At 46.2% G+C, this 24,744-nt stretch overlaps 1 protein-coding gene and 1 pseudogene across 5 annotated transcripts in view; one reads left to right on the forward strand and one right to left on the reverse strand.

Moving 5' to 3' along the window:
- Positions 1-7,988: 7,988 nt before the first annotated feature.
- The window catches only part of ZNF589 (zinc finger protein 589), a 32,201-nt gene continuing 15,445 nt past the window's right edge, over positions 7,989-24,744 (forward strand). Inside the window, exons 1-2 of one of the 5 annotated variants that reach the window (XM_516434.9) lie at positions 7,989-8,179; positions 14,593-14,645. In XM_516434.9, the coding sequence (XP_516434.5) occupies positions 8,137-8,179; positions 14,593-14,645 (96 nt within the window). In that variant the 5' untranslated portion in view covers positions 7,989-8,136. Of the gene's footprint in view, positions 8,180-14,592; positions 14,646-23,739; positions 23,963-24,744 lie in introns of those variants that run through there. The other 4 variants (XM_009445393.5, XM_016941014.4, XM_016941015.4 and 1 more) reach the window with 4 other exon arrangements.
- On the reverse strand, positions 23,182-23,878 carry LOC104005548 (large ribosomal subunit protein mL66-like; annotated as a pseudogene).

Genomic DNA, 24,744 nt, shown 5'->3' on the forward strand with positions numbered 1-24,744 from the left:
AGTAGCTGATCCTGCCGAATGTATCGTGGAAATAGATGCTTTCAGTATGAGTGATATTTGTCCTGACCTCAAGGGATGCTCCCAATGGGGAAAGGCCACTGTTAGGACAGTGGCAGTGGGACAAGTGCACAATTGGGAGCCCACCAGGCCACACGATGGCAGTAAAGCAGCATATAATACAAGGCTGGGACGGTGCGGGGGCACTCCACCCACTAAAGAGCCAGGAGAGGCAGAAGTGCTAAAGGAAACCCGACACCCTGTGTGGACTGCCCTCCCACTCAGCCAATTAGTCCCAAAGAGCCTTAACATTAAGAGTGTGGGTGACTGGTAAGTATGCAGACTGGAGCCTGTGGCAAAAAGATGTAGCCGCTAAGCAATGGTCCCCCTGTGGACGTGGATAAAGCATTTGTCTGATGCCACTACCAGGTATATCCTTTTTGAGAGGAAATTATTGGCTTGTTATTGGCTGTTAGTGGACATTGAGAGACTAACAAAGCAACAGCAGGTGTTATTATGCCCTGACATCCATGAGAGGGTCAAAAATGAAAACACCAACAAAACGGATTTTTCCCAGAAAAGAAATAAACTAAGGGTGTAACAGGAAGAGCCGCAGACAAAACCCCTCACACATAGAGTTGAGGAAGGAAAGGGCTTTATTCGGCCGGGAGCGTCGGCAGACTTATGTCTCCAAAAACCGAGCTCCCCAAGTGAGCAATTCCTGTCCCTTTTAAGGGCTTACAATTCTAAGGGGGTCCATGTGAGAGGGTGGTGATCGATTGAGCAAGCAGCAGGTACATGACAGGGGGCTGCATGTACTGGTAATCAGAACAGAACAGAACAGGACAGGGATTTTCACGATGCTTTTCCATACAATGTCTGGAATCTATAGATAACACAAGCAGTTAGGTCAGGGGTTGATTTTTAACTACCAGGCCCAGGGCATGGTGTCAGGCTGTCTGCCTGTGGATTTCATTTCTGCCTTTTAGTTTTTACTTCTTTTTTCTTTGGAGGCAGAAATTGGGCATAAGACAGTATAAGGGGTTGTCTCCTCCCTTAACAGTTTAACACGTGCAGGAAAAAGTGGCTAGTCACCTTCTAGATATGGCTGTCTCAAATGTGGGGTTCTGTGCCAGAGCTTCCTGGGGGCTTTGGTACACCACTGTTTCTGAAAATGCCTGGGCCTGATTCAGGGACACATCAGCTCTGTTAAAGGCTGATGGGGTGCATTGGGCCACTGCAGCTGTTCAGCCTCCAGGAAATCGGTTTGTTTTTTTTGGGGGGGGATGGAGTTTTGCTCTTCTTGACTAGGCTGGAGTGCAATGGCACAATCTCGGCTCACTGCAACCTCCGCCTCCCAGGTTCAAGCAATTCTCCTGCCTCAGCCTCCTGAGTAGCTGGGATTACAGGCACCCACCACCACGCTCGGTTAATTTTGTATTTTTAGTAGAGACGGGATTTCACCATGTTGGTCAGGCTGGTCTCAAAATCCCGACCTCAGGTGTTCCACCCACTTCGGCCTCCGAAAGTACTGGGATTACAAGCGTGAGACACCGCACCCAGCCGGAAATCTGTTTTAAACTGCAATGGAAAGGGGGAGAAAGAGTAAGAGAGAGAGCAGAGCTCTGGGTTGTGGTGTTTGCTCTGGAAAATATCTCCTACAATTCATCTTGTTAACATTTTCACTGACTGGTGGGGAGTAGCCGATGGACTGGCAATGTGGTCTGGTGCCTGGCAGTGGGGCATCTTGATGATTAAGTCTCAAAGACTGAGGTCTTTGTAGGGATGAACACTGTGGCAGCAGACTGCACTGGACTCACAGCCCCGTTCATGACTCTTGTGGCTGCCCATGAAAAACGACCATTCAAAGATGAACATCAATGGAATCGACAAGTTAATCAGACCCATGCTGGCCAGGTAAGGACCACGGCCATGTGGAGATACTATCACACAAGGCATGGTAATCCATCTGCAACTCAGGACTGCATCGCCAAATTTGGCATAGTGATTCCAGCACGGGAGGCTAAGGAAGTCTGGCAAGTGTGCCTGACTGCCAGCTACACAGTTGGGTGACAAAGGGAACTCCAGGGTGCATAACCAGGGGTGCTATCCCTGTCTGCACAATAGACATGGGCCAGACTATTCGAGGATTCTTAGATGGACTATGTTACATATTTAGATTCCCTGAACACATCTAATCAACAATGGGCTACTTTTACAGTAAAAAGTACCCCAGAGGCCGGACGCTGTGGTTCACGCCTGTAATCCCAGCCCTTTGGGAGGCCAAGGTGGGTGGAACACCTAAGATCAGGAGTTTGAGACCAGCCTGACCAACGTGGCGAAATCCCATCTCTACTAAAAATACAAAAATTAGCTGGGTGCGGTGGTGGGCACTTGTAGTCCCAGCTACTTGGGAGGTGAAGGCAGGAAAATCACTTGAATCCAGGAGACAGAGGTTGCAGTGAGCCAAGATTGCGCCATTGCACTCCAGCCTGGGTGACAGAGCGAGACTCTGTCTCAAAAAAAAAAAAAACAAAAACAAAACTCTCCGTAGTGGTGGTAAAAAGTTGCATTGCTTGACTTCTTGCTGGCTTTTTGAGGTAAGGGTATGTACAGTCATTGAGCTCTTGCTGGGTCAGGATTAATATTTGATGACCAATAAAGATTTTTTTTTTTGAGATGGAATTTTGCTCTTGTCGCCCAGGCTAGAGTGCAGTGGCTCGATCTCGGCTCACTGCAACCTCCTTCTCCTGGGTTCAAGCGATTCTTCTGCCACAGCCTCCTAAGTAGCTGGGATTACAGGCACCTGCCACCACGTCCGGGTAATTTTTGTATTTTTGTAGAGACAAGGTTTCACCATGTTGGCCAGGCTGGTCTCGAACTCCTGACCTCAGGTGATCCACCCGTCTTGGCCTCCCAAAGTGCTGGGATTACAGGCGTGAGCCACCGTGCCTGGCCAAAGATTCTTATCTATTTATAGCAACATTAAATGGACTAAGACAAAAAAAAGTAAAAAAAAAAAGATTCTTAATCTAAGGACTCTTAGAAATCTTCTGACAACTGCTGACTGCAAGAGTGAACAGCCTCCACTAGAGATGACAGAACAAGATTAACTTTCTAGGCACTGATATAATTTTCTTAAGCCTCAATCTATAATTGTTGAACTCTTTTATAGATTTTCCATAGACTATAGCAATTGCCCAATGTCCTAAGTTTAAATGATTATTGGACCCTGATCCCACTTCAGCAAAATGCTGCTGCTGAGACTGCTACTACTTTATGTGTGAATGTCAGGCCTATACTTGTCTGTGAAACACAAGCTAGTTTAAAACTCTTTGGCTGGGCGTGGTGGCTCACGCCTGTAATCCCAGCACTTTGGAGGCCCAGGCGGGCAGATCATTTGAGGTCATTTGAGGCCTACATTATTTTAGGCAGATAGTGAGGGCAAAAGAGTCCTCGGCAGAACTTCCCTTTCTAACAAAAAGCAGCCCAAGAAATAACTTCTTTTCTAACAAAGCACAGCCTGAAAGATTGGGCTGCAAACATAGATAAGGAAGCTGGAAGCTTGCACGGGGGGATGCTGGCAGCTGCACTGATAGAAATGGCTACCTGGGGCCAGGCATGTCTAGCATGGGGGCTCCACTTTCTCTTTTTGTTAGCATGTGCACAGTAAGAAAGAAATAAGCAACAAGGAGTAGCTCTCTGCTTAGGCAGAGGACCCACCTGCATAATAAAAGATTGGGGTGGAGGCTGCCAGAGATTCACATTGTATGCAGATGGCACACCTGGTCCTAACCAGTTTTTGCGCCCTATGCAGATCAGATACCACCTCCCCACCAGCTCATCTATAAAAACCCTAGCATTTCACTGCTCATCAGCAGCCTATTTTTCCAGGACCCATCTCTGTAGCAGAGAGTTATTCTTTCTTTTGCCTATTACAGTTCTGCTCTAAACCTCACCCTCTGTGTGTGTCACATGTCCTTGATCCCTGTGACTATGAGACCGAGGACCTCAGATGTCACCCCAGACAACAAGGCCACTTCAGTAGGGGAAGAGGGGAAGGGCTCTATCCTGTGACCTTGCACATAACCATGCAGCCTCTCAGGCAAGACTTTAACTGCAGTGAATCTGAGTCTCGGCAGAACACCTTGTAATCCTCCTGGAACACAAACTCCTGGGAGGCTTGTGAGGATCCCCTCTAATGCCATCTTCCATTTAGCTCCCTGTCTCCCTTATGAGAGTTTTGTTTGTTTGTTTGTTTGTTTGTTTGAGACATGAGTCTCACTGTCGCCTAGGCTGGAGTGCAGTGGAGTTCACTGCAACCTCCGCCTCCCGAGTTCAAGCGATTCTCCTGCCTCAGCCTCCTGAGTAGCTAGGATTACAGTCGCGTGCCACCATGCCTGGCTAATTTTTGTATTTTTAGTAGAGACGGGGTTTCACCATGTTGGTCAAGCTGGTCTCGACCTCCCGACCTCAGGTGATCTGCCCACCTCCGCCTCCCAAAGTGCTGGGATTACAGGCACGAGCCAGCGCGCCCAGCCTCCTTATGAGGGTTTTGATTAAGTATGTGGCTTTTTGCTCTGGCTCCCCAGGGTACAGCTGTAGGCTATAAAATTGCTCAATTGCAGTCTAGAATTGGCTCCTCAGCAACAGGCTGTCCTATTATTCGTGATGTAGTCATCTGGTCCCTTTTGTTTTGGTGTCACTTAGTATAAAGGCCGCAAGGAGCTGACACCTTTGGCACTTTTCCTTTTGCTGTCTATATGTGTAATAAAATGTTAAAATTGAAGAAAGGTTCACTGTTACTTAACCCATCAGATCTGTCAGGAGTTTGCTTGGTCCTCCTGCTATTACAACAGCTTAACAGCTATTACAACAGATTGGATGCAGAAGCAGATGGAAAATTCAGCTTATTTATTTATTTATTTATTTATTTATTTATTTTGGTGGAGTTTTAGCTCTTGTTGCCCAGGCTGACGTGCAATGGTGCAATCTTGGCTCACTGCAACCTCCGCCTCATTCAAGCGATTCTCCTGCCTCAGCCTTCCGAGTGTCTGGGATTACAGGCACACACCACCATGCCCAGCTAATTTTTTTGTATTTTTAGTAGAGACGGTGTTTCACCATGTTGGCCAGGCTGGTCTCAAACCCCGGACCTCAGGTGATCCACTTGCCTCGGCCTCCCAAAGTGCTGGGATTACAGGCGTGAGCCACTGCACTCTGCTAGCTTCTTCTATTGAGTATTAAAGAAATTTGCAAAACTGTAAAATAATGCCTCTTTTGTTACTAAATTTTTTAAAGGAAATCATATTTTCATAAAAATATGTTAACAAGTAATGGGTTTATTATTGTTTTTAAAATGAATATATACATATATGAAATTTCTGCATTGAAATATCTAGTTTGGTAAATAGTGATGAATTTAGCTCACACAAACAAAAGTATAACCATCCAATGGGTCCACCTTCCCTGCTGCCTAGACAGAGCCAGTTTATCAAAGACAGGGAAATTGCAATAGAAAAAGAGTAATTCGGCTGGGCGCGGTGGCTCACGCCTGTAATCCCAGCACTTTGGGAGGCCGAGGCAGGCCAATCACGAGGTCATGAGATCGAGACCATCCTGGCTAACACAGTGAGACCCCGTCTCTACTAAAAATACAAAAAATTAGCCCGGCGTGTTGGCGGACGCCTGTAGTCCCAGCTAATGGGGAGGCTGAGGCAGGAGAATGGCATGAACCCGGGAAGCGGAGCTTGCAGTGAGCTGAGATGGTGCCACTGCACTTCGGCCTGGGTGACAGAGCAAGACTCCATCTCAAAAAAAAAAAAAAAAAGAGTAATTCATGCAGAGCCGGCTGTGCGGAAGACCAGAGTTTTATTATTACTCAAATCAGTTTCCTCAAAAACTCAGAGATCAAAATTTTTAAGGATAATTTGGTGGGAAGGGGGCCAGTGAATCAGGGTGCTGATTGGTTGGCTCGGGATGAAATCATAAGGAGTTGAAGCTGTTCTCTTAGGCTGAGTCAGTTCCTAGGTGGTGGCCACAAAACTGGTTGGCAGTTCCAGCTGGGGCCGTTCAGTTGTCAGAAATGCAAAAATCTGAAAAGACATCTCAAAAGGCCAATCTTAGGTTCACAATAGTGATGTTATCTTTAAGAGTAATTGAGGGCTGGGCGTGGTGGCTCACGCCTGGAATCCTACCACTTTGGGAGGCCAAGGTGGGCGGCTCACCTAGGTCAGGAGTTTGAGACCAGCCTGACCAACATGGAGAAACCCCGTCCTTACTAAAAATACAAAATTAGCCGGGCGTGGTGGCGCATGCCTGTAATTCCAGTTACTCGGGAGGCCGAGGCAGGAGAATTGCTTGAACTCGGGAGGAGGAGGTTGCAGTGAGCCGAGATCGCACCATTGCACTCCAGCCTGGGCTCAAAAAAAAAAAAAAAAAAAAAAAAACCAACCAAAAAAAAAAAAGAATCCAAAAATATTAGCGGGGTATGGTGGTGCGTGCTTGTAATCCCGGTTACTCAGGAGGTTGAGGCAGGAGAATCGCTTGAACCCAGGAGAGGGAGGTTGCAGTGAGCCGAGATGGCACCACTGCACTCCAGCATGGGCGACAGAGTGAGACTCCGTGTCCTTTTCCCTAAAAAAAAAAAAAAAGAGTAATTGGGGAAGTTGTGCTTCAAAAGAGTAATTGGGGAAGTTGTGCGTCTTAGGGCCTCTGGAATAATGGCTGGTAATATTTAGAATTCCAGCCCTTCTCATCCTACTTTGGTGGCTGGTGGCCTTTCATTCATTTTACAAGAACAGTTTAGCCCTTGGGAAGGGCTATTATTTAAGCTATAAACTGAATTCCTTCCCAAGGCTACTTTGGCCTATGCCCAGAAGTGGACAAAGACAGTTTAGAGGTTGAAAGGAAGATGAGGTGGGTTAGATCTGATATCTTTTACTGTCATTGATAAGGCTCCGATGACTGGAGGAACACCAGGGTCCTTGGTCTCTGATAGGCTTAATAACACAGACACACGTGGAGTGGTTTTAAGGAGCGAAAAGTTTAATAGGCAAGAAAGAAGGAAGGAAGACGAAAACAGCTCCCCCATACAGAGACAGAGGGAGCGGGGATTCCAACAAAGAGAAAGCGCCGTGTGCGGAAAAGTGGCTGCTTATCTGAGGATGCTGGAGGAGGCGGTGTCTGGTTTCCATAGGGCTCAGGGGATTAGTTTGATCAGATGTGTCATTTATGTGGCAGCCAAAAACCTGGCCCTCCCACCCTAGCTTTTTAATATGCAAATGTAGGGCTCCATGAAGTTCTACACACGTGGGAATATGTGGGGGGTGGCCATGTTGCCAGGCACATGTCAGGGCAAAGAAAAGGACGGCGGGAATCGCCATGTTTGGGTGCGTCCAGTTTCTAATGGCCTGCATTTCCATATCAAAGCTTGCCATCCTGCTCTAGGAGCCCAGGCTTTCCTGCTAGACAAGAAACCTTTCTGGAGCTGCTTTAAAAGAAACAAAAACTTCCCAAGGACCCCTTTCCTTCTCTATCTGCTTAAAATAATTTCTTAATAACTCCTATAACATCATAATTTCCTTAGGTATAATTTTGCAAAGGCGGTTTCAAAAGCTCTTTGGGGTCCTCAGTAATTTTTAAGAGTGTAAAAGGATTTTAACAACAAGTTTGCGAACCACTGTCCTTGAGAAGCTCTCCATGGATGCGCATGAGTCTGTCCAATTGGAGTCCTGGTGTATTTCTACATTAGATACCACACAGCAGTGAACACACAATGAACAGGTCAACACGTGTCATTATAGAACTGCGCAAAAGAGCTAGTATTTATATAATGTTTACAACCATGGAAAACAACACTATATTTTGCTTATGGGTACCTGTGGTAAGCACAACCCCAAATATTGCGGCCGAGGGGGACCTAGAAGGTCAAAGTGCGCCTCAGCATTTTCTCTCGCCCTGCACAAGCCGCATTCCGCCCCGAGAACTACGCTTCCCGGCAGGCTGCGCGCCGCGCGGTGACGCACTTCACCCAGTCCTGCTTCTTTCTTCTGGCGCCGCCAGTGGCCCGCGGTGCGCATTATAATCCGTTTCACACACGGTGCTGCTACCTCGTTTGCTTCGTGCGTGCGTGCGCAGATGTGGGCCCCGCGGGAGCAGCTACTGGGCTGGGCTGCGGAAGGTGAGTCGGGGCCGCGAGACCGCCTCCCCCATTCGGTGCTCCAGCCGCAGGCGCCGCGCAGGCGTCGGCCGTATCCACCAGGGATGCGCGTGGGGTGCGAGCTGTGTGAGGCGCTGACTACCCCTACAGCGGCTCTTACTCCCCTGGGGGGCCAGGTTCCTCCCTAGGTGTCCCGTACAGTCTCCACGGTGCTCACTCCACGACTCTTCACCGGGCATCCTGCACTTGTGCACTCCGGCAGTCATTGGCCATAAATGGCTGCTGAGCATTTGAGAGGTGTGGAGTGCAACTGAAGAACAGCATTTTGTATTATTATATTATATCATATTTATTTTGAGACGGAGTCTCGCTCTGTCGCCCAGGCTGGAGTGCAGTGGCGCGATCTCCGTTCACTGCAATCTCCGTCTCCCGGGTTCAAGCAGTTCTCTGCCTCAGCCTGCCGAGCAGCTGGGATTACAGGCGCCCTCCACCACGCCTGGCTAATTTTTGTATTTTTAGTAGAGACGGGGATTTCACCATGTTGGCCAGGCTGGTTTTGAACTCCAGGCCTCGTGATCCGCCCACCTCGGCCTCCCAAAGTGCTGGGATTACAGGCGTGAGCCACCGCGCCCGGAGTATATTATATTTTTATATTTTTTGAGTCGGTCCGGAGTGCAGTGGCGGGATCTAGGCTCACTGCAGCCTCCGCTTTCCCAGGCTCAAGTGATTCTCGTGCCTCAGCTTCCGGAGTAGCTGGGATTACAGGCGGCGCCTCACCACCCCGGCTGTTGTATTTTTAGTAGAGAGGGGATTTCGCCATATTTGCCAGGCTGGTCTCGAACTCCTGGCCTCAAGCAATCCACCCACCTTGGCCTCCCACAATGTTGGGATTACGGGTGTTAGCCACCCCACCCGGCCCAAAAGACTTTTTTTTTGGAGACAGAGTCTTGCTCTGTAGCCCAGGCTGGAGTGCAGTGGGCGATCTCTGCTCACTGCAACCTCTTTCTCCCAGGTTCCAGCGATTCTCCTGCCTCAGCCTACCAAGCGGCTGGAATTACAGGGACACGCCACCACGCCTGGCTATTTTTTTGTATTTTTAGTAGAGACGGGGTTTCATCATGTTGGCCAGGCCGGTCTTGAACTCCTGACCCCAGATGATCCACCTGCCTCGGCCTCCCAAAGTGTTGGGATTACAGGTGTGAGCTACCACACCCGGCCCCAAATGACTTTGGATGTAACAACAGGAACAGTCTAGAACAGGGCTGGGCAGACTTTTTTCTGTTTGGTTTTTTTAGAAACAGGGTCTCCCTATGTTGCCCAGGCTGGTCTCCAACTCCTGGGCTCAAGGGATCCTCCCGCCTCGGTCTCCCAAAGTGCTAAGATTATAGGCGTGAGCCACTGCACCTGGTCTTGCAAACATTTTCTTTTAAGGGCCAGGTGGTAAATGTTTCAGGCTTTGTAGGCCACACGGTCTTTGTTACGACTAGTGGTCTGCTGTTGTGTGAAAGCAGCCAAAGACCATAGGTAAACGAATGAGCATTGCCGTGTTCCAATAAAACTTTCTTTATAGACATTGAAATTTGAATTTCGGCTGAGTGCAGTGGCTCACGCCTGTAATCCCAGCACTTTGGGAGGCCAAGGCAGGAGGATCTCTTGAGCCCAGGAGTTCAAGACCAGCCTGGTCAACATGGCAACACCCCATCTCTACTTTAAAAATAAAATAAAATAAAATAAAATAAGCTGGGTGTGGTGCCGTACACCTGTAATCCCAGCTACTCTGAGGCTGAGGCGCAAGAATTGCTTGAACCTTGGAGGCAGAGATTTCAGTGAGCCGAGATCGCATGACTGCACTCCAGCTTGGGTAACAGAATGAGACTCTAAAAAAAAAAAAGGAAATTTGAATTTCATATATAATTTTCATTATTATGAAATATTCTGTTTCTGATTTTTTTTTCAGCCAATTAAAAATGTAAAAACTGGCCCAGCATGGTGGCTCACGCCTGTAATCCCAGCACTTTGGAAGGCTGAGGCTAGGATCACTTGAGCCCAGAAGTTTGAGACCAGCCTGGGCAACATAGTGAGACTTCATCTTTGTGTTAAAATTTTTTTTTTCTGAAGTAAAGACTATTCTTAGCCTTTGGGTGGTCTAACAACAGGTGGCAGGCTGGATTTGGCTTGTGTGTAGTTTGACAAGCCATTGTTCAGCATGTAGCTGTTTGTCCTGTGTGGCAGCCCTTGTGCCTCCTTCCATCCACTCTTTGAGGGTGGTGGGCTTTGTCTCTGCCTACTGTGCCAAGACCAGTTCAATTGGATAGCAAAGCTAAAGAAAGTAAAGACAATGGACCGGGCGCGGTGACTCATGTTTGTAATCACAGCACTTTGGGAGGCTGAGGCGGGTAGATCACCTGAGGTCAGGAGTTCGAGACCAGCCTGGCCAACATAGTGAACCTCTGTCTCTACTAAAAATACAAAAATAGCTGGGCTTGGTGGTGCGCGCTTGTAATCCCAGCTACTCAGAAGGCTGAGGCAGGAGGTGGAGGTTGCAGTGAGCTTAGATCGCGCCACTGTATTCTAGCCTGGGCACCAAGAGTGAAAGTCTGTCTCAAAAAAAAAAAAAAAGACAGTAACACTAAGTTGAACTTTAGAAGGAGAATAACTTTTCCCTCTTGTCATGAGTGGCAAAGAAGATGTTTTGTGGTCACAGAGCTAGAAAGGTTCTTTGACTTGCCTAAGTGCTTCCCAGATGTGTCCAACATGGGTGGAGGCACATTGTGAGGTCCTGGAGTGTGCCTGTGATTCAGCACCTGTTCCCTTTTTGGAGGACTTATTTGCCTCTCTGAAGGATTTGCCTGTGAGTGGTCTCATGCTGGGGAGAGGCACCTAAGGAGTCAGGGCAGAGTCAGGACTCAGGAGGTAGGATCCCTTAGTTCAGCTGTGTGAGGTTACTGTGTGTCCCTCATTTTTTTCCCACCTGCTCAGTGGGATCAGAACCACCTGTCCCTCTGGAAGGGAGAGGCTTAGATGGTCTTTTTTGCTGAAAAGACTGAGGAGCTGCCTCCTTGCCTTGTGCTTTGCTCAGATGTAGCCACTGGGAGTGGCCAAATAATGGTACTCAGTTTTTCTTCTTCTAAAACTTTAGAACTTGAAATAGTAAGATTGCTTTGTTTTCCTCCTGAGTTTAGTCAGGAAAACAGTAACTTGGAAAATTACCCCAGACAGTTATCAAACAAGACTATAATTTTTTATATATATTTTTTAATTTTAAAATGCTGCTCCATTTACACAAAAATGTGCAGTTCTGGATAGATACATAGTGTAGGCACATATTATGGGGCCAGGATAATGGTTTTCTAGGGCATGCAAGAGGAGAAATTGTATATATGTCTTTATGAAATCACTTGACACATTCTCATCACTTAGTACAAAAGCCAGAGTTTTTGCTGGGGTCTGTTTAGAGTGTTTTCCAGGGGTGATGATTTCAGCAGGGGTGATGTCATTATCACATTTAGGGCCTTTTTTTTTTCTTGCAAACCCAAGGACAAGGCTACCCTTAGCCTAATTCCCCACAGTAACTGCACTATTACTCTGGGGAGCTCAAAAATAGATGGGACGAATTATAAGCTTTTTTTTTTTTTCTTTGAGATGGAGTTTTTTACTCTTGTTGCCCAGGCTGGAGTGCAGTGGCACCATCTCAGCCCACTGGAACCTCCGCCTCCCGGGTTCAAGTGATTCTCCTGCCTCAGCCTCCCGAGAAGCTGGGATTACAGGCATGCGCCACCACACCTGGCTAATTTTTGCGATTTTGGTAGAGACGGGGTTTCACCAGGTTGGCCAGGCTGGTCTCGAACTACTTACCGCCCACCTTGGCCTCCCGAAGTGCTGGGATTATGGGCTTGAGCCACGCCCAGCCATTATAAGCTTATATGTATCTTTTCGGAGACAGGGTTTCCCCGGCTCTGTCACTGAGGCTGGAGTATAATGGTGTGATCTCTCACTTCATTGCAACCTTTGCCTCTGGGGCTCAAATGATCCTGCCACTTCAGCCTCCCAAGTAGCTGGGGCTACAGGTGTACACCACCACGCCTGGCTAATTTTTTTATTTTTTGTAGAGATGGGGTTCACCATTGCCCAGGTTGATCTCGAACTTCTGGGCTCAAGCAATCAGCCCACCTCGGCCACCTAACGTGCTGGGATTACAGGCATGAGGCACCGTGCAGAGCCTGGCCAGCTTCTATGTATCTTATAAACACATATGCCTGGAATAAAGGGTGTCAAGGAGGAAGCTTCAGACTGCTGCTAAGACCCTCGTCCCCCTGAGAGGCACTCCCTTCCCCAGACTCTGTCCCTTCTACAAAGGCACAGGTCACAGGTTAGAAATACGACATCCCAGTTCCTTTTCTGAACTTTCAGAATCAGTGACACCCAAGGATCAGAAAAACATTCTTCTTTCCCCTCAGCAAAGATATGGAAGAGAAGGCTGGGCGCGGTGGCTCACGCCTGTAATCCCAGCATTTGGGAGGCCGAGGCAGGCAGATCACCTGAAGTCAGGAGTTCGAGACCAGCCTGGCCAACATGGTGAAACCCTGTCTCTACCAAAAATACGAAAATTAGCCAGGCATGGTGGCAAGTGCCTGTAATCCCAGCTACTTGGGAGGCTGATGCAGGAGAATTGCTTGAACCCAGGCGGCGGAGGTTGCAGTGAGCCGAGATCGTGCCATTGACCTTCAGCCTGGGTGACAGAGTGAGACTCTGTCTCAAAAAAAAAAACAAAGATATGGCAGGGAAAGCCTGAGCTTCCCTCCAGAGATGTTAAAATCTTACCTTTTAAAATTCCACAATAGGCCAGGCATCGTGGGTCATGCCTATAATCCCAGCACTTTGAGAGGCCAATGTGGGCAGATCACTTAAGGTCAGGAGTTCGAGACCAGCCTAGCCAGCATGGTGAAACCCCCATCTCTACAAAAAATACAAAAATTAGCTGGGCATGGTGGTGCATGCCTGTAATCCCAGGGAAGTTGAGGTGGGAGGATCACTTGAGCCCAGGAGGTGGAGGTTGTAATGAGCAGAGATTGTGCCACTGCATTCCAGCCTGGGCAATAGTGAGACCCTATCTCAATCAATCAATCAATCAATCAGTTCCACAATAATTTGAAGAGGAATGAGAGTCTGACAAGCTGCGCTTTAGAAATGCTGTTGTAATGGTCTTTAATACTTTTTTCTCCTTTTACTCATGCTCTTTTGTAAAATAAGGAATAACATTGACAAGTTTTTAAAACAATATAATAATTATTATTTTTATTATTAGAGATGTGGGTCTCATTGTCACCCAGGCTGGTCTTGAAGCCGTGGATTCAAGTGATCCTCCCACCTCAGCCTCCCAAAGTGTTAGGATTACAGGCGTGAGCCACTGAAACCGGCCTGACACATTTTAAAAAAATATTTTCATTAAATCACAGACTTCTGTTTCTGTGTTTAACATTTTCTTTTTTTTTTCTTGAGACGGAGTCTCGCTCTGTCGCCCAGGCCGGAGTGCAGTGGTGCGATCTCGGCTCACTGCAAGCTCTGCCTCCCGGGTTCATGCCATTCTCCTGCCTCAGCCTCCTGAGTAGCTGGGACTACAGGTGCCCGCCACCACACCCAGCTAATTTTTTGTATTTTCAGTAGAGATGGGGTTTCACTGTGTTAGTCAGGATGGTCTCGATCTCCTGACCTTGTGATCGGCCTGCCTCGGCCTCCCAAAGTGCTGGGATTACAGGCGTGAGCCACTGCGCCTGGCCTAACATTTTCATAAACTATTTTCGAGATGGAGTTTTGCTGTTGCCCAGGCTGGAGTGCAGTGGCGTGATCTCTGCTCACTGCAACCTTCGCCCCCTGGGTTCAAGCGATTCTCCTGCCACAGCCTCCTGAGTAGCTGGGATTATAGACGTGCACTACCATGCCTGGCTAATTTTTTTATTTTTAGTGGAGTTGGGGTTTCTTTGTCATGTTGGTCAGACTGGCCTCAAACTCCTGACCTCAAGTCATCTGCCTGCCTCGGCCTCCCAAAGTTCTGGGATTATAGGCGTGTGCCACTGTGCTCGGTCCATTTTCATAAATTAAAAAAAAACATGTAACTGGAGTCACATAACACATGGGGGGAAATGATGCCTTGTCTCAACAGTTTTGCTAATTTTTAGGGTAGAAATATGATGAGTGCTTAGAGTTTACCTTACTACATTTAATTAAGATCAGTGTTTCTGTAAAAATGTAATAGGGAAGTGGTGCAGAGCATAGAGAAGTTGACTCAAGCATAAGGCAGGAGGTGAGAGGAGCTCGGGGTCTGGGTCAGCTGAGAAGGCTCAGGTGGCCACAGCCAAGGCTCAGAGGGCTCTTGGGGATCCTCATGATGGGCCTGGTAGGGCTGGCTTCTCAAGGTTGCTTCTTTCTTTCCCCAGCTCTGCCTGCCAAGGATTCTGCCTGGCCCTGGGAAGAGAAGCCTAGATATCTGGTGAGTTGGGCCCGCCCTTCTCTTTTCTGAAATGCTGGCTCATTTCTCAGAGAATGGGCTCATCTGTCTTTCTTGGGAAGGGAGGAAGTGATTAACATTTAAGTGGTTTATGCCTTGTGTTAGCCATCGTTCTAGGCTTATTATATATAATGGTTTTTGCACTTAGTCTTTCTATTTTTTGAGCTTATACAAAAACATGACCAAGTTTAATTTTAATTCAGAGTATTCTAAAATATAATGGTAACTTTTTATAAAAACCTTGGGTTATTAAGATCCTAAAATGCACTATTAAAGTTCCCTACATCAACATTTGCACAAATAGTTATAACACTTTAATAGTATCTAATAGTCTGATCTTGTACATTGGACCTCTTTTTCACATTTTGTTTTAGAAAACAAAGATGCAAAAGTAGAAAAAGAGTTAATGAACTCTTCTGTATCCATCATCCCACTTCAGCAGTTACCAACTCATGGCCAATTTTATTTCATCTCCATTCCCACTGGATTAAAGAAAATCCAAGGCATCATACCATTTAATCCATAAATATTTCAGTCCTGTGTTTAAATCATTATCAGCTGTAGGAGATGGGTGGTGACGTCCCCATTTGCGAGATGAGATCATCTGGCTTAGAGGGATTACATGATTTATGCACAGGGACACGTGGATGGCCAAATGGTAGAGTCAGGAATTAAATCCAGATTTCTCTGATCTCAAACCATGAATTTTCTGTGATGCCTTCTTGACTGTTTTTTTCTCCTAGAAAACTACCCAATGATAAAAGAACACACTTTCCAACTCTACGAAATGGGGTTATGTTTTGGATGAAGAGCCTCTTAGAGTTCACCCCCTTGTTCTGATGTTGCATATCCCTCTCCCCCAACCCCTGTGATCTTTGCTATACCAGAAATTTAATTTATTGGTTTCTGGGCACAGGACTGTGTGAGATTCTGGGAGCTAGCCAAATAGAGTTGTTAAATTCACTGTCCTTATTCTCAAAGATCCAAGATTTTTTAGGAAATGATGCATAGAGACAGGAAATAATGACACTGGTAATAATTATGATGAAGACAGCTAAAACTGTAAAATAGTACAGGGAAAGACTAAGTGTTAGCCTGTAGCTGTTAAAACAATGCACAGCCACAAAGAATGGTCTTAGGTTTGGATTGATAATCAAATTCATGGTATGCAATGTACTTTAACCCTGCATTAAATTCGCGTAGCTTCATGAAGGGATAGAGTATAGGAGACATAGTAGGCACACCATTCTTCTCAGGAGGTTTTGTACCAGTCTCTAGGGCAGCTTCCAGGCCATAGGGGCCAAGCTTGATTGATACAGATGAGGGTGACTTGGGAGCAAATTACTTCATTATCAGGGAAGCAGCTGCCTTTATCCTTTATTTTCCCGTATTCCCTTATCTGCCCCAACTTTTTTTTTCTTTTTTTTTTTTTGAGACAGAGTTTCGCTCTTGTCGCCCAGGCTGGAGTGCAATGGCACGATCTCGGCTCACTGCAACCTCCACCTCCTGGATTCAAGCAATTCTCCTGCCTCAGCCTCCTGAGTAGCTGGGATTACAGGCACGCACCACCACACACAGCTAATTTTTGTATTTTTAGTAGAAATGGGGTTTCACCATGTTAGCCAGGCTGGTCTCGAACTCCTGACCTCAGGTGATCTGCCTGCCTCGGCCTCCCAAAGTGCTGGGATTATAGGCATGAGCCACTGCGCCCGGCCCATCTTATGTTTTCATGCGCTTCAGAGTAAGTTGCAGATCTCAATACATTTCACCTCTGAATACTTCAGCATGCATATTATTAAGTAGAATTCAATATCGTTTCTGATTTTTTTCTGAGGTAAAATGTATATACAGTGAAATGCACAAATTTTGAATTTACCTTTTGAGTTCAGCACTTCTACAGCTATTCGTTAGGCATTCACATAGCTTCCTTTTTTTGATGTGTCTGTTCAAAGTTTTGACACATTTAAAACAATTTATGATTGACATATAATGTTTGTACCTTTTTATGGGGTACAATGTGATGTTTTCACACATGTATACCTTGCGTAATGATCAAATCGGGGTAATTAGCATATCCATCACCTTAAACATTTATTGTTTCTTTGTGATGAGAACATCCAAAAGCCTCTTTTCTAACTATTTTGAAATATACAATTCTGGCTGGGAACAGTGGCTCATACCTGTAATGCCAGCACTTTGGGAGGCCAAGATGGGCGAATCACCTGAGGTCAGTAGTTCGAGACCAACCTGGCCAACATGGTGAAAACCCATCACTACTAAAAATACAAAAATTAACTGGGCATGGTGGCGGGTGCCTGTAATCCCAGTTACTCAGGAGGCTGAGGCAGGAGAATTACTTGAGCTTGGGAGGTGGAGGTTGCAGTGAGCCGAGATCGAGCCACTGCACTCCAGCCCAGGTGACAGAGCAAGACTCCATTTCAAAAAAAAAAAAATACAATTTATTATTGTTAACTCTAAGCTTCCTACTTTGCAATAGAACGCCAGAACTTATTCATCCTGTATAAGGTAGTTCTGTATCTATTGACCAATCTCTCCCCTGCTTTCCTCTCCCCTCTCCTCTCCATCCTCTGGTAACTACTATTTTACTCTCTACTTTCTTTTTTTTTTATTAAATAGAGACGGGTCTCACTATGTTGCCCAGGCTGGTCTCAAACTCCTGGACTCAAGCAGTCCTCCCCTCTTGGACTCTCAAAGTGCTGGGATTACATGTGTGAGCCATTGCACTTGGCCTACTCTCTGCTTCTTTGAGAACAACTTTTTTTTTTTTGAGACAGAATCTCCCTCTGTTGCCCACGCTGGAGTACAGTGATACGATCTTGGCTCACTGCAATCTCCGTCTCCTGGGTTCAAGTGATTCTCCTGCTTCAGCCTCCTGAGAAGCTGGGATTACAAGCATGCGACACCACGCCTGGCTAATTTTTGTATTTTTATTAGAGACTTGGTTTCATCGTGTTGGCCAGGCTGGTCTCGAACTCCTGACCTCAGGTGATCCACCCTCCTCGGCCTCCCGAAGTGCTGGGATTACAGGCGTGAGCCACCACACCTGCCCCGTCTTTTGTCTTATATTTGTTTTGTGAATATTTTGTTCTAGCCTAGAGCCTGCCTATTCGTTTTCTTAACGTCTTTTGATGAGCAAGAGTTTTAAAATTTTGATGACGTTTGTTAAAACTATAAAATGGTTTTTTAAATATGAAATTTTTGTGTTTTTAGTGGAGACGGGGTTTCACCATGTTGGCCAGGCTGGTCTCAAGTTCCTGACCTCAAGATAACCTCCCACCTCGGCCTCCCAAAGTGCTGGGATTGCAGGTGTGAGCCACCGTGCCCGGCCTAGATCAATTTCTTATGTAGCTAGATTCTCCAAGACCACCAGTTCCATTCTCCCTGTGAATCTTAATGGTGACTTGATGAATATGAATTTATCAGTTGATTTAGGGACCAGTGACTTCTGAGGATGTGGCTGTGCTTTTCATTGAGGCAGAGTGGAAGAGACTGCGCCTTGAGCAGAGGAACCTATACAAAGAAGTGATGCTGGAAAATCTCAGCACGCACCTGTAGTTCCAGCTACTCGGGAGGCTGAGACAGGAGAATCACTTGAACCTGGGAGGCGGAGGTTGCAGTGAGCTGAGATCACACCACTGCACTCTAGCCTGGGTGACAGAGCAAGACTCCATCTCAAAAAAAAAAAAAAATTAGCTGGGCGTGGCGATGCGTACCTGTAATCCCAGCTACTTGGGAGGCTGAGGCAGGAGAATCACTTGAACCTGGGAGGCAGAGGTTGCAGTGAGCTGAGATTGCACCAATGTACTCCAGCCTGGGCAACAGAGTGAAACTCCATCTCAAAAAAAAAAAGAAACTGTTTAATTTAAAATCACCTTTAAGTTGCGGTGATTTTTAGGTTTTTTTGGTGTGGTATGAGATAGGGATTGGCGTTCTTTATTTTTAAATTTGGGCGTTCAGTTCTTCCAACACTGTTTTTTTGAAAAGACTTTCCTTTCTTCATTGAATTCCTTTGATACTTTTGTTAAAAATCAATTGTGGGGCCAGGCACAGTGGCTCATACCTGTAATCCTAGCACTCTGGGAGGTCAAGGCAGGTGGATCGCTTGAGCCCAGGAGTTCGAGACCAGCCTGGGCAACATGGCGAAACCTCATCTTTACGAAAAGTACAAAAAATTGGCTGGAGTTATTCACCTGTAGTCCCAGCTATGTGGGAGGCTGAGGTAGGAGGATCTCTTGAGCCTGGGAGGTTGAGGCTGCAGTGAGCCATGTTCACACCACTGCACTCCAGCCTGGGTGATGGAGTGAGACCCTGTCTCAAAAAAAAAGAAAAATCAATTGTGGGTCTGTTTTCTCGGTGCTCTGTTCTGCTCCATTGAACTCTTCTCACATTTGTATTGTGCTCCTCACTAATGTAGTAGCTTTATGGTGAGTCTTAAAATCAGGTAGTGTAAGTCCTTAAATTTTATTATTATTATTATTATTATTTTTTGAGACAGATTCTCGCTCTGTCTCCCAGGCTAAAGTGCAGTGGCATAATCTTGGCTCACTGCAACCTCCACCTCCCGGGTTCAAGCGATTCTCCTGCCTCAGCCTCCCTAGTAGCTGGAACTACAGGCACATGCTGCCATGCATGGCTAAATTTTGTATTTTTAGTAGAGACGGGGTTTCACCATGTTAGCCAGGATGGTCTCGATCTCCTGACCTTGTGATCCACCCGCCTCGGCCTCCCAAAGTGCTGGGATTACAGGCATGAGCCACCACGCCCAGCTGTCTTTTGCATTTTTATATAAATATTGAAATCTATCAATTTGAAATTGAAAGTCTTATCAATTTGTACAATGGGATTTTGATTGAATTGCTTTGAATTTTTATATTAGTTTGGGGGAGAATAATATCTTTTTTTTTTTTTTTGAAACGGAGTCTCGCTGTCGCCCAGGCTGGAGTGCAGTGGCAGTATCTCGGCTCACTGCAGGCTCCGCCCCCTGGGGTTCACGCCATTCTCTTGCCTCAGCCTCCCAAGTAGCTGGGACTACAGGCCACTGCCACCTTGCCCGGCTAATTTTTTATATTTTTAGTGGAGACAGGGTTTCACCATGTTCCAGGATGGTCTCAATCTCCTGACCTCGTGATCCACACGCCTCCCAGAGTGCTGGGATTACAGGCGTGAGCCACCGCGCCCGGCCATGAGAATAATATCTTAACATTATTGAGTTTTCTGGTCCATCAGCACAGTATCTCTCCATTTATTTAGACCATTTTTTCCTCATTTATGTAGATCTTTATCTTAATAATCTGGGCGTTTTTTATTTTTATTTTTTGAGACAGAAGATCCCTCTGTTTCCCAGGCTGGAGTGCAGTGGTGCAATCTCAGCTCACTGCAGCCTCTACTTCCTAGGTTCAAGTGATTCTCTTGCCTCAGCCTCCTGAGTAGCTGGGATTACAGGCGTGCACCACTACACATAGCTATTTTTTGTATTTTTAGTAGATGGGCTTTTGCCACGTTGGCCGGGCTGGTCCCAAATTCCTGACCTCAAGTGATCCACCTGCCTTGGCTTCCCAAAGTGCTTGGACTACAGGTGTGGGCCACCATGCCCGGCCATCACCGTTAGTATTAATGAACCAATAATATAATAATGGTGGTTATTAACTAAAGTCCAACTTTATTCAGATTTCTTTAGTTTTAATGACCATTTTCTGTCCCAAAATCCCATCCAGGTTATCATGTTACACTTAGTTGTCACGTCTCCAAGGAAGTACTAGTCATATTTTTCTTTTTTTTTTTTTTTTTTGAGACGGAGTCTCGCTCTGTCGCCCAGGCTGGAGTGCAGTGGCACCATCTCGGCTCACTGCAAGCTCTGCCTCCCGGGTCCATGCCATTCTCCTGTCTCAGCCTCCCGAGTAGCTGGGACTACAGGCGCCTGCCACCACACTAGGCTAATTTTTTTTTGTATTTTTAGTAGAGACGGGGTTTCACCATGTTAGCCAGGATGGTCTCGATCTCCTGACCTCGTGATCCACCCACCTCGGCCTCCCAAAGTGCTGGGATTACAGGCGTGAGCCACCGTGCCCGGTGCTAGTCAGATATTTTGTAGATTGTCCCTTACTTGGGATTTGTTTGATGTTTTCCTCAAGTGAGAGGATTGCTTGAGCCCAGGAGTTCAATACTAGTCTGAGCAACACAGCAAGAACCCATCTCTATAAAAAATTAAGAAATTTGCTGGGATTGGTGGCATGTACCTGTATCCTAGCTACTTGGGAGGCTGCCGTGGGAGGATCACTTGAGTTCAGGAGTTTAAGGCTACATTGAGCTATTATTATGCCACTGTACTCCAGCCTGGGTGACAGAGCGAGACCTTATCTCTTAAAAAACAAACAAAACAAGCTGGGCGTGGTGGCTCATGCCTGTAATCCCAGCTACTTGGGAGGCTGAGGCAGGAGAATTGCTTGAACCCAGGAAGTGGAGGTTGCAGTGAGCTGAGATCGTGCCATTGCACTCCAGCCTGGGCAACGAGTGAAACTCTGTCTCAAAAAAAAAACTAAACAAAAAATCAGTCGATGTTTGTGTCGGTCATTTCTGGACTCTATTCTGTTCCACTGATCTACTTGCCTTTGTTTTTGCCCATACCACACTGTCTTGATAAATGTAGCTTTATAATAAGTCTTGGAATTGGGTAATATGAATCCTTCAACTTTATTCTTCAGTATTTTGTTAGCTATTCCAGGTCTTTTGTCTTTCCATGTAAACTCTACAATCGGTTTCTCGATAGGTACAAAATAGCTTGCTGAGTTTTTGACTGGGTTTGCATTGAATCTATACATTGAGATCGGAAGAGCTGATATCATAATACTGAGTCTAACTATCCATGAAGATAGACTGTCTTACCATTTGTTTAGATCATCTTTGATTTCTTTCATCATTGTAGTTTTTCACATGTAGACTATGTACATGTTTTGTTAGAGTTGAACCTAAGTATTTAATTTCTTTGGTGCTCTGTGTGTATGTGTGTGTGTAAAATTTAAAATTCTAATTGTTCATTGCTGGTATATAGGAAAGCAGTTGACATATAGGAAAGCAGATGATCTTATATCCTGCAACCTTTCTATGTTTGCTTATTAGTTCCAAGGTTTTTTTTTTTTTATTTCTTTTTGTAGATTCTCTGGAATTTCCTATGTAGACAGTCATGTCATCTGTGAGCAAAGACAGCTTTACTTCTTTTCAAATATGTGTACATTTTCTTTTTCTTGTCTCATTGCAACAGCTAGGACTTTCAGTACAATGTTGAACAGGAGTGGTGAGAGAAGACATCCTTGCCTTGTTTCCAGTTATCTAGGAAAAACATCTAGTTTCTTGCTATAAAGTAGGATATTTGTTGTAGGTTTTTTGTAGATGTTCTTTGTCAATTGAGGAAGTTCTGCTGTATTTCTAGTTTGCTGAGAGCTATTACTTTTTTTTTTTTTTTTTAAGACAGTCTCACTCTACCTGTCAGGCTGGAGTGCAGCAGCGCCATCTTGGTGCATTGCAACTTCTGCCTCTTGGGTTCAAGTGATTCTTGTGCCTCAGCCTCCCAAGTAGCTGGGATTACAGGTGTGCGCCACCACGCCCAGCTAATTTTTGTATTTTTAGTGGAGACGGGGTTTCACCATGTTGGCCAGGCTGGTCTCAAGCTCCTGACCTCAAGTGATCTGCCTACCTTGGCCTCCCAAAGTGCTGATATTACAGGCGTGAGCCACCATGCCTGGCCAAGAGTTTTTACTTTTTTTTTTTTTTTTTTTTTGAGACAAAGTCTCGCTCTTTCTCCAGGCTGGAGTGCAGTTGTGCGATCTTGGCTCACCGCAACCTCCACCTCCCGGGTTCAAGTGATTCTCCTGCCTCAGCCTCCCGAGTAGCCGGTATTACAGGTGCTACCAACCACGCCTGGCTAGCTTTTGTGTTTTCAGTACAGACATGGTTTTGCCACGTTGGCTGGTCCCGAACTTGTAACCTCAGGTGATCTGCCTGCCTTAGCCCCCCAAAGTGCTGTGATTATAGGCGAGAGCCTGGCCAGAGACGGGGTCTTGCCATGTTGCCCAGGCTGGCCTCAAACTCCTGGGCTCAAGCAATCCTCCTGCCTTGACCTCCCAAACTGTTGGGATTACAGGCACAAGCCACCACGCCTGGCAGCTGAGAATTTTTATAATCACTAGATGTTGGGTTTTGTATTTTCTGTATCAAATGATATGATCATATGATTTTGTTTCTTTAGCCTGTTAACACGGTGGATTACAATGATTGATTTTCTTTTCTTTTCTTTTTTTCAAGCCCACGAGCCTAGTTTATGACATTCCATTGGGCAAAACTCCTGTCCCCAGCACTGAGTATGGCCCAAGCCCCACAGCAGTTGCCAAGGGACCCAACTGCCCTGCCTGCCTCTAGCTCCCAGCATTGCTACTGGGGAGGCCAAGGGTACTGAAGTTCATCCCACTGTCCCCTGTCCATACATGTCAGAGGGGCCAGGCCGTCATGGTGGGGTGGGGCAGGAGTATAGTTGTGGCCCAGGGCTTGTGAGTACGCCTCCTACTCCACAGCGCAGGTGCAGGAGGAACTCTGGAAGCTCTGCTCTCTGTGAGTGATACAGCTTCCAAGGTGTTCTTGAGTAGCAGACATTGTCCCTCAGGAGGGTTGACCCCAAGGCCATGAACGCCCTGTTCCAGGGGAGGCCTTTTTTTGTAGATGGGCATGAGGGTGCGGGGACCCCAGTGGGTCAGGTACTGGTTGAATTGGGGTTTGCCCTTTGGAACAACTCCTTCAGGAAGCTGAGGCCTGTGATTTGGTAACAGACCTGCTCGGTAGGCCATCTTCACACACTCCTCAATCTTGCAGTTCTCTTCCCGTCATAGGCCTGTGATCTTTCGGGGCAGCATGCCTCCATGGGGCTGGATGAACTGGCTAAGCAGCAAAACATCATCATAGTTTTACTTGTGGTTCAGGTTCCAATGGCAGATGGGGCACTGGCCAGAGGGGTTAGGAGGATTTGGACTCTCCTTGGGAGTCACTGTGATACGGCCTTCAATTATAGTTGTCTTTCCTTCTTGGATTTCCACCACTTCCCTGAACCCACGAGCTGGAAGCTGAGACCAGCTGGTCACTGCTGGGCCTGCTAGGAGCCCACAGGGAAGCTGCCCACAGCCAGACACCAGAGCCTCAAAGGCCGCCATCTTGAAAAACCAACCCTGACCTCCACAATGATTGATTTTCAAATGTTGAACCAGCTTTGCGGAACTATAATAAACCCAAGTGTGGTATGTAATTCTTCTTGGGCATTTCTGGATTTGATTTTCTTATATTTTGGGAGGGGGTATTGTATCTCTGTGAGATATATTGATCTGTAGTTTTAATTTCTAATGTCTTTATCTAGATTTGCTATTAGGATAATGCTGGATTCATAGGATGGGTTAGGAAATGTTCCCTCTGCTTCTGTTCTGGGAGAGATGGGGGTCTTCTATAGTAAAAAGGTTTTGTTTTTGTTTTTGTTTTGTTTTTTGTTTTTTGTTTTGAGACAGTCTTGCTCTGTCTCCCAGGCTGGAGTGCAGTGGCATGATCTTGGCTCACTGCAACCCCTGCCTCCTGGGTTCAAGCGATTCTCCTGCCTCAGCCTCCCGAGTAGCTGGAATTGCAGGCGTGCGCCACCACACCCAGCTAATTTTTGCATTTTTAGTAGAGATGGGATTTCACCATGTTGGCCAGGCTGGTCTCGAACTCCTGACCTCAGGTGATCTGCCTGCCTCAGCCTCCCAAAGTGCTAGGATTACAGACGTGAGCCACCGAAAAAAGTTTTAATTTTGGTGAAGTCTGGTTTATTATTTTTTTTTTATGGATTGTGGTTTTGGTGTCATGTCTAAGAACTCTTTGCCAAGCACTAGGTCCCAATATAGATCTTCTCCTGTATTTTTTCTAGTATTTTTATATTTAAATTCGTGATTCATTTTGATTTTTTTGTTTGTTTGTTTTTAATAAAGTGTGAGATTTTAGGTTGAGGTTAATTTTTTTGTCTGTGAATATCCAGTTGGTCCAGTGCCATTTG

The sequence above is a fragment of the Pan troglodytes genome, chromosome 2 (genome assembly GCF_028858775.2).
Source record: "Pan troglodytes isolate AG18354 chromosome 2, NHGRI_mPanTro3-v2.0_pri, whole genome shotgun sequence".
NCBI classification, from domain to species: domain Eukaryota; kingdom Metazoa; phylum Chordata; class Mammalia; order Primates; family Hominidae; genus Pan; species Pan troglodytes.